We start from the raw sequence: 14,259 nt of genomic DNA on the forward strand, positions 1-14,259 counted from the left end.
GTGGCTGGGATCCCAGGAACGTTTGGAGTTCAATTTCCGAAGTTACATACTTACTCAAGCTTTCCACTGTGCTTTTTCAAGATAACATCAAAGATGGAGAAAATGGTGCTCAACAATGAGGGAAAAATGTGAACAACACAAAAAGGGAAATAAATGATCTAAAGAGGCTGTGGAACTACAGAATGAAACTATGAAATGCAACTGGGTCTTTGTGAATAATATAAATGGCATTGTACAGAGGAAACCGACGAAGGAAGAAACAAATGGAGTAACACTACACCAAATTATAAAACATCAACTAAAGGAAAATGAAGAACAGAGGAATGATAACACCACCATGCAAATTATGCAAAGGATGACAAGAGATGAAAGAGATAACAACAAACCACAGGTAGAAAAGCACAGCTGAAAGCTTGTCAAATGTTTACATTTGTTATCTTCAGGAAACTTGTGGTTTGGTTACAAGAATTTTAACCAAAACCCAGTCAGAGCCCAGGGAAAGAAAGACATTGCAGATCAGTTAGTACCACTCATGCTGAGAGTTTCATTAACACCCCAAAATTATATTAGTATTGAAAGAGCCACAAAAACTACAGAAGATTTTGATTTCTGTATCTTTTCTGGCTAGGCTCAGTTCTGTTTGGGTACCTGTAGTACGTATCCTTCCCGGGCATTCAGCTCTCTCCCACGCGCATCCTGAAGTTGCTCCTGTAAGACACTGTTCTGCTGCTGGAGTCTGGTTAGCTCCCTTTGTGCCTGACCCAACTTCAGAGGAAAGCAATCAGATTTGAATGAGGAAATTACACAAATATTCAGAACCGAAAAATCCGAAGAAGATAAGTAGTCGTCACATGCACATACTCATCATTTTATGATGGAAAATTAGGCAAGAAATAAATGCTGATGGTTCTTACCTCCTTTTCCAATATGTTGGTCATCTCTTGTGGAGGGACTCTTTCTCCAATAGGTACATTTGAGATGTTAGGGGAGCTGCCAGCGATCGGTATCTGCTTTTCCTCTCTGAGGGGCGTTGTTTCTACCTGATGCCACCTCTGCTCAATTTCCACTTGGACATCAGAGTTTCTGGGGGCCGCTCGGTGACCATCAACCTCCTGCGTGTCTCTAGGTTGGTCCACATCCATTCTCCCCTGTTCCTGTGGCACTTTATGGGGGAGCTTTGACGAGAGCTCAGTCATCGCATTGACTGCACTTGCTGTTGGTGCGTTCTGATGGTGGTGCACACATTCCTGCACCACTTCTTCTTCATCTCTCTGTGGCAACTTGTCAGTATGGCTGGTGGTAGTGATGGAGGACGAGGTCTGATGAGAGGAGGTGCTAGAAATGGGAGAGGATGCTGCAGAGGAGGTGGAGGAGGAAGAAGATGAGATAATGATTGAAGTGTCTGCCCTCTTCATTGAGGGTTGTCTGCTCTCGTGTTCTTGTCCTGGGCGAAACTCGGACCAGTCAAAGGTTTTAGAGCGTCCCTCTCGCTTGTTGACCCGACTCTTTTGCTCGGGAGGCGGCGCAGAATCTGTGATGTCCTCATGTGACTTTTTAGCTTCAACCACAGAGCTGTTCGAGAGTTGCGTAGAGTTAGGAGGGGGTTGGATGAAGGTTTGCTCCCCATTTGATCTGGTTCGCTCTTCTGGAAGGGAACTGTGATAAGAGAAGATACTGAATCAATACACTGAGTATTTTTAATTATTAAAATTATAAAAATGGCCACTCTCTTAATATTTGTTTTATCACAAAGAACTGTTGCATATGGCATTGTGAGTCAATCTAAATGATTACCAAAGACACACAGAATTATTCCTTAAAGGGTTAGTTCACCCAAAAATGAAAATTCTGTCATTAATTACTTACCCTCATGTCGTTCGACACCCGTAAGACCTCCGTTCATCTTCAGAACACAAATTAAGATATTTTAGTTGAAATCTGATGGCTCTGAAAGGCCTCCATTGGCACAATGGCACTTTACACTCTCAAGACCCATAAAAGGTACTAAAGACGTTGTTACAAAGTCCATCTCACTACAGTGGTTCTAAAATAACTTTATGAATCGGCGAGAATAGTTTTTGTGCGCAAAAACCCCCTAAATAACGACTTATATAGTGATGACGATTTCAAAAAACGGCCTCATGAAGCTTCGAAGCGTTATGAATCAGTGAGTCGAATCAGCAGTTTAGATCGCCAAATTTCAGCAGTTTGGCGGTTTGACATGCGATCCGAATCATGATTCGACTCCCTGATTCATAACGCTTCGAAGCTTCATGAGGTTCATAAAGTTATTGTAGAACCACTGTAGTGAGATGGACTTTGTAACGACATCTTTAGTCCCTTTTAAGGGTCTTGAGAGTGAACCGTGCCATTGTGCCAATGGAGGCCTTTCAGAGCCATCAGATTTCAACTAAAATATCTTCATTTGTGTTACGGGTGTCGAACGACATGAGGGTTAGTAATTAATGACAGAATTTTCATTTTTGGGTGAACTAACCCTTTAATTGTGGACGTAACTATACCAATATGAAAATGTGTTGTGAAACATGCACAGTGTTAACAAAGAGAAATGTGCTACAGCTGTCTAAAAACACACACCAAAACCACTGAAGACAGGATGGTTTGATTAATGGTTAGTAGGATGAGGAAAACCATCTGGTCACTGCATGGCATTCAAGCACATCAGTAAACACTCATGTGTGTCTGTGAACGGCTGCACGCCGCAGGGCGCGTTCTAAAAGTGGGCACTGATGCAATGCTATTTTTTCATCTCCTTCAAAGAATGAGGTGGTGTAACATCACAACAAAAGATGTGAGCATAAAATGTGCTGTCCAGGCCAAACTAACTACCTGCCATCCTGTTTACCAAACTGTGAATAGATGAAACTTCAAATTCTGAATGTGTTTAAATATGCCTGTAAATATATATATGTATATATATATAAATAAATTACATTTAATGCATTTAATTAATTCTTTTAAGAAAAAAAAATATATATAAAAAATGCCTCAACAGTCTTTTATCATTTGTGGATATTTTTTAACTTGTTCTGCTAAAATAAGATAACAGATCATTGAATTCTCCATATGACAGCTTTGGAAAATGTCCCATATGGGTTAGATTTATAATTAAATTAGCAGTTTAGGTCGTTACCAATTCTTTACTGATACATGAAAGTTCAGTTGCATGTCTACATAATTTCTAATTGCCTTCAGAAATGACACAGAACAAAACCATTCCCTAACTAGGCATGAAATAATAGGCTTTTTATAATGTGTCTTTATATGTTTGCTTGTTTTTTAAGTGGCCTGTCCACAATGAAAAGGTTTAATATAGGTCTAGTGTGAAGCTGACAAAATGTCCTTCGGTCAGACAGGATTTCACACGTATCATGTTGCGTCTGGTTAGCATGTGGTGTGAAACAGCTGGAATTTCAAATGAGGTAAATTGTGTTAAGTGCATTATATAAATATAATACTCAAAATCTCAAACTAAAAGCTCAAACAAAATACTAACACCACGAGGATAAATAATCTGGCCGCACACACGCACACACACAGCCGTGATGTCACACAATACAAAATAACTAAGCATACATTTTTCAAGGGTTTTCTATTTCATTTATCTCCATTCTGTTTGTGCAGGAGAGGCTGATTTTTAACACGCTATTAAAAATGAAATTAATTGTACTAAATAAACATGTTTAATCAACAGCCCCATTATAAACAGAGCAAACAGGTAAACAACACAGGAGAAAGGGAACAGGAATTACTGACATAACAGATAGAAGCCAGAACATCATGAAAGCACATCGCTACACTCAGCTGACACAACACCAGCCACAAATACACACACAGGTTAGAAGAAGAACAGGAAATGCCAACCTGGGCATAAGAACTGAAAGTTTCAGAGACACATTTTTCCTGTGGTCAGATGAACGGAGCAGAAAAAAAACACAAGAAAGTAAATTATACAGGTAAGTTAGGAACAGAAGAAAAAATAAAAATAAATAAAAGTTGGCATCCTTCCTAAGAAGAGTCAATGTGCTCAAATGCCTAAGCATGTACTGTTTATATAAGGGTGTGGATGTTTAAAGGTAAAGTTTCTGCATCATAGCTGCACCAAACAGAGCATGTCTGCCGAACATTACTTTACGGCCCAGGTGAATAGACTGAAAAAACAACTGTTGCCACTAGAGGTGCAGAAATGACACACTTCACCTTTATTGCATAGATGAATATACATTTCTTTCCTATTTAAATTACAGAGGGAAGTCTAATTTGTAAATGTTTGATTTGATGTTCTCTCCTTTTTCAAACTAAACATGATGTGAAAGCTCACCGTGTGACATCAGGAGCGACGGTGGGCCGCATGTTCTTCAGAATGGCTTGAATCCAGTTTCTCCGTATCCCAGAGGTCATGGCAGACAGTGTGAACGCCCCTTCCTTACTCTGAGAGGAAGACAAGGACAGGAATAATGAGTCGATTGATCAGACGCAAGACAGCTGATCTAAAAGAGATAATTTCTGTTCGCTTCTGATATTGCTGTTCAATTTGACTATAAGAATATACTAGCCTGGATGCCAGCCAAACTTAGCCCCGCCCACAACATTCGCCCAAAAATTTCTCCTGCGTCCTATTCTACCATTATCCAGAATAGCAGCACAGCAGAGCAGCGCCCTCTACTGTTCATGCGTGAATTTGTTTTTTTTTAACCTCCGCCTGAGGCTTATTATTTCAATTTTGGTATGAAGAGGTCTTTACCTTTACACAAAAATATAACTTTTTTGTTATAAAAAAAAAAACAAGCCCAGCCCAGGTGAGAAAAAGTTACGCAAAAGTAACATAACACATAACTTTTTTTAAAAGTAACTAAGTAACTCAATTAGTTACTTTTTAAAGCTACACTGTGTGATATTTTCCCCCATCTAGTGGTGAAAAGCTATATGACCATCCAGTGAATTTTAGTTTCTGTTCCTCTCAATTCCGATTTCGTTTTAACTCCTACGGTGGCCGATTTAGTCCAAGATTAACATGGCTTCCAGTTCGACCTCGTCCACATTCGACACGGTGCAATCGAGTGTTAAAACGCGAAAGGCGAAGCTTGAATTCACGGGTATGTCCCTCTTTGGCTAATGTACTTTCAAGATGGAGGGGCAACATGGCGACCGGCATTCGAACCCCTCACCCGTATGTATTTTCAATAGCATATTATAAACTTACGAGAATACTTTATTGCTTGAAAGAAGTAAATATACATTAATGAGCACATATATTTTTGAAAGAACTAAGTGTTTTTAGCTAAGAATATACTAAAAAAGTTACACAGTGTAGCTTTAAGGGAGTAACGCAATATTGTAATGCATTACTTTTCAAAGTAACTTTCCCCAACACTGGCCATGGCTGTGGGAACCTTGCACAAAAGAAATGACTGAAAGCATGTCACAGCCCGGCATCTTTCTCTCAGCAACAAGATTACACCACAGGAAATGGTCCAATCACATACTGGAATAAAAGTTCACGATATACAGCTCAAGTGAAAACTTGACGGATCAGACGGCGAGAGGAGATTCAGATGGGAGTTTAGTATTACGTTAGTTTATCCGTGGCATTCTCTATCCCAGGCTTAAAGATAGCAGGCTGAAGTTATATTTACAGTTGTTATTCATTTCTTGACACTGACGCCCCGCTGTTCGTCTGTACACAGAGACGGCCAACGCTTTCTGCTATATCTGACATCTCTAAAATAACTTTAAAAACAGCGCCAGGGAACCTACAGTTATTCGCCACCTAGACGAACAACACAATATCAAGTACATCTCAGCAGCTTTATTAATAAAACACAGCATCGTGTAAAGCAAACATTGACTTTCTGCATCCACCAGATGAAATTGCTTGTTTGCTATTTTGTCATCTTAAGATTGAATTGCATCGAATTAGTGTTGCTTAAATTTTAAATGCTGACAACTTTGATATTAAAAACCAAATATTTGATATAAAAAAGAATCTATTTGCCCTTTAGTGAAGGCAAAAGAGCGTTAGACAAACGTCTGATGTGTGGCATTGGACCTGTGGGGTGTTATTTTAGAGGGAAGTGATGATGTCACAGCTGCTGACAGATCAGGTGACATTAGTGATGAAACAATGCTTAGTGAGGAACAGCGTTAGGGTTACAGCTAACATCACCAGGGCTTTATTTAGGTGTGAAGACATGCCACTGCAATCCTAGTAACATATTTGTCTAGCATCAATAACTCAAGAGCGCAGGGATGGACGGCATCAACAAAAACATATGAGTTAGATCATCGAGCAGTTCTGGTACATGGATAAACGTTTGGTACGGTTGGAAAAATTAAGATTACTTTATGTTTTATGCTCACCAAGGCTGCATTTATTTGATCAGCAACACATTAAAAACAGCAATATTGTGAAATATTATCATTTAAAATAAATGTTTTCTATTTAATTTTTATAATAATAATAATAATAATAAATCGTTATTTTCTATGGTGTCTTTAAATGTACATCTTTACAGAAACAAATAAAGTACATAAAAGAGAAAAATAAACAATAAGCATTAGAGTAAAATGAATAAAAGAGAAAAAGAATGTGCAATCAAAACCGTTAAAAAATAAAACGATATAAAATTGATACAAATGTTCAATTCAAAGCTACCCTAAAAAAATAAGTTTTAAGGGGAGATTTAAGAAATGCAGGGAGATTAGCTTGCCTTATCTCAATCGGTAAGGAATTCCATAGTTTTGGAGCTAATGAGGAAAAAGCCCCATCACCCATTCAACCGCGTGAAGCCATCAATGAAAACCATCAAGGTGTGGCCTGCGGGGGCAGACTCCACACTCCAGGAAAGGTTTCTAAACACAGACTGGAGTATGTTTGCTTCTCAAGCCACCAGTGGCGCTCACACGGACATTGACTCCTACACCTCCTCAGTATTGGATCATATCAATACCACCATCGACAGTGTTACAACCCAGAAACAGATCACCACATACCCAAATCAGAAGCCTTGGATGAACAGGGAAGTACGACTCCTGCTGAAGTCACGCAATACTGCCTTCAGATCAGGAGATGCACAAGCCTACAGCGCATCCAGGGCAAACCTGAAGAGGGGCATCAAAAAGGCCAAGCACTGCTACAAGCTTAAGATTGAGGGTCACTTTTCCAACTCTGACCCTCGACGCATGTGGCAGGGCATCCAGGCCATCAGTGACTACAAACCCCCCCACTCCACCCCCGCAGCCACTGATGTCAACTTCCTGAATGAGCTAAATTACTTTTATGCTCGTTTTGAAAGAGACAACAGAGAAACTGCCACCAAGCTCAAACCCTCAGCTGACCACCCACCAATCACACTCTCCACCACAGATGTCTGCAAGGCACTGAGCCGGATCAGCGCGCACAAGGCTGCTGGACCAGACAACATCCCTGGACGTGTGCTCAGGGCATGTGCGGAGCAGCTCGCTGGGGTTTTTACAGACATTTTCAACCTGTCTCTCGCCCAAGCAGCTGTACCATCATGCTTTAAACGCACTTCCATTGTGCCAGTGCCGAAACACTCCAGCCCGAGGTGCCCTAATGACTACCGCCCTGTAGCACTCACACCCATCATTATGAAGTGCTTTGAGCGGCTGGTCCTGGAACACCTAAAAGACTCTATACCATCCACATTGGACTCACACCAGTTTGCCTACCGCAGCAATAGGAGCACAGAGGATGCAGTTTCCATGGCACTGCACTCTGTGCTCACCCATCTGGACAGTAAAAACACTTATGCACGCATGCTGTTTGTTGACTTCAGCTCAGCATTCAACACTGTCATCCCATCCAAGTTAATTGCCAAACTTGGAGACCTGGGCATCAACACTTCAATGTGTAACTGGATTTTGGACTTCCTAACTGACAGACCCCAGAATGTTCGATCAGGATCCACCTGCTCCACATCCATCACTCTTAACACTGGTGTACCACAGGGCTGTGTGCTAAGTCCGTTTCTCTACTCCCTCTTCACCTCCGACTGCAAGCCTGTGTATGGAACTAATTCCATCGTCAAGTTTGCGGACGACACTACGGTGATTGGTCTCATCAGCAACAACGATGAGACTGCCTACAGGGAAGAGATCCAGCACCTGGCCACATGGTGCGCTGATAATAACCTGCTCCTCAACACCACCAAAACGAAGGAGCTCATTGTGGACTTCAGGAAGGAGTCAAGAGGCACACACGACACCATCCACATCAATGGAATGGCTGTTGAGCGTGTCTCCAGTTTCAAGTTCCTGGGGACCCACATCTCGGCGGACATGTCGTGGACGACCAACACCTCCAGCCTGGTCAAGAAGGCTCACCAGCGCCTCTTCTTCCTGAGGACACTGAGGAAGAATCAGCTCTCCTCGGCTATCCTGGTGAACTTCTACCGCTGCGCAATAGAAAGCATCCTGACCAACTGTGTGGCAGTGTGGTATGGGAGCTGCTCTGTTGCGGAGCGCAAGGCACTGCAGCGGGTGGTGAAAACTGCCCAGCGCATCACAGGAACTCCACTGCCTGCCATCGAACACATCCAGAGGAAACGCTGCCTGCATCGAGCTCGCAGCATCCTCAAGGACTCCTCTCACCCAGCCCACAGACTGTTTTCTCTCCTGCCCTCCGGCAGGCGTTTCAGGATCCACCGGACCAGGACCAGCAGACTTAAGAACAGTTTTTTCCCCAGAGCTGTCTCTTTATTGAACTCAAACCCCCGTTGATCCACTTCCCTCATAAACTGATAACTCTCCTACCTCACATCCACCTTCACTTTGTTATTTGCACTACTGACTGTTTATTACAGTAACAACTGTTTACTTATGCATTCTGCACCACCATACCGTAACTGGATTATGCTCATCTGCACTGCCGACTGTATTTACAGTAACAATGTTTACATTTGCATTTTGCACCGTACTTCTAACTGGAATATGCAACCACTTTCCACTGCACTTTTACACTTTCTTTCAGATAGCTCTGTCCATAATTTATTGTACTAACTTAATCCACTGCTATATTCCTCATATTAGCCTAACATATTATTGTATACCTCTAACTGTAAAATTCTGTTCAAGTAATAACCGTCTGTATATTTATTCATAGTACATATTCACCTGTAAATTCTGTTTATAGTAATAGCCATCTGTATATTTATTCACTGTATATATTCATCTGTAAATTCAGTTCTACTTATAGTAATAACCATCTCTCTACTTATACATATTTATATATATTCAGAACATTTTTATGTCCTGCACTTACGCAACCATTGTATATATCCTGCACTTGCTGCTATTGCACTTCTGGTTAGACCTAAACTGCATTTCGTTGCCTTGTACTTGTACTTGTGTAATGACAATAAAGTTGAATCTAATCTAATCTAATCTAATCTAATCTAGTCTTACGCCCGTTTCACACATACTCCATTTGCAGTGCGTATATTTTCCGTACACATGTTAAAGGATTGCAGCTTTCAAAAAACAAAAACAAAGGTCTTTATGACCTGCTTTTAAAAGGGTTTAAAAACGAAAGAAAAGACGAGAGTCGGCTGCTTTTGTATAGACAATTGTAAGTTTCTAATTTAAAATGTTTGTGATTTTAGGCTATAACCGATGTTTAAATGTTTTCCCACTTGTGTGAGCTAAATCTAAAGTGCTAGGCTATATAAATATAAAGTAATGAATTGAATAAAACGTTGGGTAACACTTTAGAATAATGGTCATTAGTTAACATTAGTTAATGTATTAACTAACATGAACTAACCATGAGCAGTTCATTTGTTACTGTTTTTGTTCATCTTTGTTAACGTTAGTTAATAATAAAACAGCTGTTCATGGTTTGTTCATGTTAGTTCACAGTGCATTAACTAATGTTAACAAGAATTTAATAATGCATTAGTAAATGTTGAAATTAACATTAACAAAGATAAATAAATGCTTTATAAGTGTAGTTCATTATTAGTTCATGTTAACTAATGTAGTTAACTAATGTTAACTAATGACCATTATTCTAAAGAGTTACCAAACGTTGTTTAAATGTACTACGTTAAAACGTGACATCTATGAAAGTGTAAACAAAGAGAACTGCAATTCTGACAAGCCATGTTCAGTAACAACTTTCGGATTTAAAAAAAAAAAGAAAAGAATAAATGCTGTGTTTGTGGTATACAACCGCGGATCAGTTGCGCGCTGCAAATGCAGCATATATGAAAGCACAACAGCACGTGCTGCTCCTGCACCACGGAGTATGTGTGAAACGGGCATTAGACGAGTTTTCAGAACAACTAAAAGACCAGTTTCAGATGAACGAAGGTTACGCGTAGGAGTATAGGTTCAGCTCAGACAAATATTGAGGTACCAACCCATGTAAAGCCTTGTACGTAAGCTTCAAAAATTTTAAATCAACCCTAAACTTAACCGGGAGCCGATGCAAAGACTCCAAAATAGGAGTAATATGATCTCTTATCCTAGTAGATTCTAGCAGCCGAATTTTGAACTACCTGCAATTTGTTTAGGGTAGCTTTTGACACCCCAGCCAACAAGGCATTACAATAATCAATACGTGTAAACACAAAAGTGTTAATCAGCAACAGAAAATGAAAGCTTTGGATGTAATCTGGCAATATTTCTAAGATGAAAATGAAATGTATTCCTGGGATGCAAGTACTCCAGTCCATGGAACCTTTCCATTGCATACAAAAGGTTTATAGAGGAAAAAGATTCTTCAGATAGAAGGTTCTTCATACTAAGAATACATACATCACTTTTGGAAACTTTATTTTTAAAGGGCAATTGACACTGCGCAGATAAACGCCAACAAACAAGTTGGCCATCGGGATGTAGAAGTTTATGAAAAATGAACGTCACGTTCACACTGCCCCAACAGACACTGCCAAACTCGAGCACCCACAGAAAATCACAAGATAATCTCCATTCATTTAAACCCATAAAATAAAAGATTGCAACTTTCAGACACGACTTTCTTCTCGTTTTATAGTTAATTTGAGGCCGTTTGTAATGTTGAGAGCGCATTATTGTAATGTGAGAGTGCATCCATGTAACGAATCTCTAGCCTCGCTCTACCCTCCTACGTACTTCTGCTCAATTTTCATTTTCCTTCAGTACTATTCCTTGCGGTATATTCTCTGGGTTCTCCAGTCAAATTTTAACAGGTCCAATCAGCGAACAGAGGGAGTGGCTGAGAACGATGACGTTGATGTCGTGCGCTAGTTTGAGATGACATACGTCATGACCAGACGTTAGCGATTGGTTATGGCCAGAGGTGGACAGTACCTAAGTACATTTACTTGAGTACTGTACTTAAGTACACTTTTTGAGTATCTGTACTTTACTGAAGTATTATTTTTTAGGGAAACTTTTACTTTAACTTCACTACATTTGAAAGACAAATATCGTACTTTTTACTCCACTACATTTCTATCAAGTTCCTCGAAGTCGAAAGTCGTTTCTGTAGCAGCTTTGCAAGTCAGTGGATACATTTTTTCTTTTTTTTTTCTCTCGACAGCCTATAAGTTAACACTTTTGTAGGGTCATATGAAGTTTCCCAACTTTTTTAAACACTGATCAGTTTATAGCAAAATGGAGGAAGAAGGCTCCTTGGCTAGTGTGTGCACCCATGGCCATATTAGAAAGTAAGTTTCAGTTTTCTGAAAAGATTAAAGATCAGTTTCGTTGACATACACTTGATGAATGTCTCATAAAATGTTCAAAAATGTAAATGATCTGGGAGAAAGAGAAGCATAGACGTATGGATGAATCTGAAAAAGCATGATGAAAGAGCTCAGTTCAGTCTGGTTTTTGTGCCTCTCAGATGCCAGAGCACGAGTACTGAATAGAACTTTCTTTCGCGTTTTTTTCCGCACTTAAACAGCCTGATACACACAAAATGTCAATTTTCATTTTGGAAAGTATTCACGTAAACAAAGTTGATTATGTCTTAAGTGAACGTAAACAGTTGGGGGAATATCGGATGTGTATCAGTGTATAGGATTTGTGCATTCTGCCTTAAAGTGACAGCAGCTTTGTAAAAAGCTTTGTAACTTTTATACAAGTATTTAAATTAGTTCAAGGTGGTCTTATGCAAGCATGTCGGATGGAGCATCACTGACTGGCTTAAACCACCATGATGGCTATAGCGTGCATTCATACAACAATGCAACAATAATAAAATAATGCATTGACATAAAAAAAGTAAATTTACTTCTGATACTTAAGTACTTTTATAAACAAGTACTTCTGTACTTTTACTTAAGTAAAAATAGTTTTTTACAACTTTTATTTGTAACGGAGTAATATTTGACCAGTAGTACTTCTACTTTCACTCGAGTAAATGCAGTTGTGTACTGTGTCCACCTCTGGCAGATCCAGTAGTTTTAAACAAGTTCCCACCTTTAAGGAAGTTAACGCTTGTCAATGGAGAGTGGCCAGACTCTCTGTACAAATATGAAATGTTCGAGAGTCTGGTAGGACCAGGCAAACAAATCTCTCCACTCGCAAGCGGATTTATTTCACTCTATAGCACATAACTTACTAGACGCGTGAATCTCTCGTGAATATCTTCTTGTTCTTTCTCTAGAATTGTCTTCTGATATGTCCAGAAACCTGACATTTTCACTACAAGGATAATTGACCGTTTGCAAAGCCCCGTCCCCTTTAGTAACTGTTGCTATGTCCGACAAGCCATGGCGCTCTCACACCACACATCATGTTCTCACGCAGGGAAACATCGCGGAGCAAAGAGGACGCTGACAGACAGGACAGAGCAGGTTACTTTTGATATGAAACTGTCTCAACTTTCAAATGTTGTCATTTTATAAAGAAATGTACACAATAAATACCGTCTTGTGGCTCTTTAATGTGTCATGACTGCTGTAGTGCCTCAGTTAACGATCATCTCTTCATTCTAGTTAATTGATAGCATCAAATAAACATGAATGAACACCAGAAGAAATGTTGTTTCAACCGCGGAAAGACAGTACACACCGTTTTTCAAGTTCAAGTCCACCGACGTTAAGCTACTAACTCTCCTAACTGCTTTGTCGTACAACACAGCAGAGTATGATTGGTCAGATCGCCTGTCAATCAAACTCGCTGCGAAGGGTGAATTTACTAAGCACACCCAGCACCTACACACAGTAGTCTTTGCATGGGACTTGTTCAGTCGGGAGAAAACAAACCCCACCAACATCAACAAACACAGAAGGGGTATCACATTGATCCAACAGACGTGTTTGTTGGCGTTTGTCTGTGCGTTGTGAATTGAGTATTAAGAGAGTATATAGTCATACTGCCCAGCCCTACAACACCACAGTCTTTATAGGGGTAAAATACAACCAAAACAAGAAAATAACATCACTCACGAGAATTTGGAAGCCATAGTTCCTCTGAACTGGGAATTCAGTCACATCGAAACATGTGGACAGATCGATCTCTCCGTCCAGATCAGCAGCCTGAGGAACATGAGGGACATTGTTAAGTTAGTTAACAGAGCCGTTTTAATCGCTGATGTTTGACACTCACCTCCTCGGCGATGGAGTCACGGTAGAACCTCAGGCTCTGGTCGGTCAGAACAAACCAGTGTTTCTTCCACTGAGACACCAAGAGAGACAGACGCAGAACAAACCTTTTGAATAATCTCCAGCTTAAACGTTCAGACATAACTAAAGCATTCATTCCTGAAAGGTGATAAGCTGTTTAAGACACATTTTAGACTCACCAATCCATCTTCGTACAGTTTGGTCATCCATCCTTTCTTAAAGTTCAGCAGGTCCGGCTGAAAAAAAAGACATGAGAACAAAAAATTTAATTAATAAACTTCCAACATTAACAGGGAACCACCAATTGTTAATAAACATGAATCAAGTTTTCATGACCACAAACTGACCCCAAACTAAAATTCATTCAGAATGGATTTATAAATGATTTACATGAACCTGTGTTTCATGAATGAATCCCAATTACTTCCTTTTTCTGATTTTAAATACTCCCCCCACTTTAAATACAGTTTATCTCACCTGAAGAGAAAATTAACACAACTTAATAAAAATACAATTTATATGCTTATAGATAAAGTGAAATGCAAATATATTTTTGCAACCCAGGCTATCTGAAAAGTGTATTGTCTATGCTGTGCTCAATAATATCGCTTGCTATATTTGTTCACAGTGATTGTTTTAAAGTACTTTACATGCAATCAGC

General features: G+C 39.8%; 1 protein-coding gene across 6 annotated transcripts in view; it reads right to left on the bottom strand.

The window, feature by feature from the left end:
• Nucleotides 1–14,259, bottom strand: part of LOC307119796 (uncharacterized protein) — an 81,254-nt gene that overhangs the window by 17,591 nt on the left and 49,404 nt on the right. For 5 of the 6 annotated variants that reach the window (XM_079806340.1, XM_079806341.1, XM_079806336.1 and 2 more), the window contains 7 exons: nt 13,778–13,834; nt 13,582–13,650; nt 13,422–13,511; nt 4,343–4,452; nt 3,886–3,924; nt 915–1,656; nt 649–765 (listed from right to left, as the gene is read on the bottom strand). In XM_079806340.1, the coding sequence (XP_079662466.1) occupies nt 649–765; nt 915–1,656; nt 3,886–3,924; nt 4,343–4,452; nt 13,422–13,511; nt 13,582–13,650; nt 13,778–13,834 (1,224 nt within the window). The remainder of the gene's footprint in view (nt 1–648; nt 766–914; nt 1,657–3,885; nt 3,925–4,342; nt 4,453–13,421; nt 13,512–13,581; nt 13,651–13,777; nt 13,835–14,259) is intronic. The other variant, XM_079806339.1, reaches the window with a different exon arrangement.

Source organism: Gobio gobio (assembly GCF_949357685.1).
Source record: "Gobio gobio genome assembly, chromosome: 23".
Classification (NCBI taxonomy): domain Eukaryota; kingdom Metazoa; phylum Chordata; class Actinopteri; order Cypriniformes; family Gobionidae; genus Gobio; species Gobio gobio.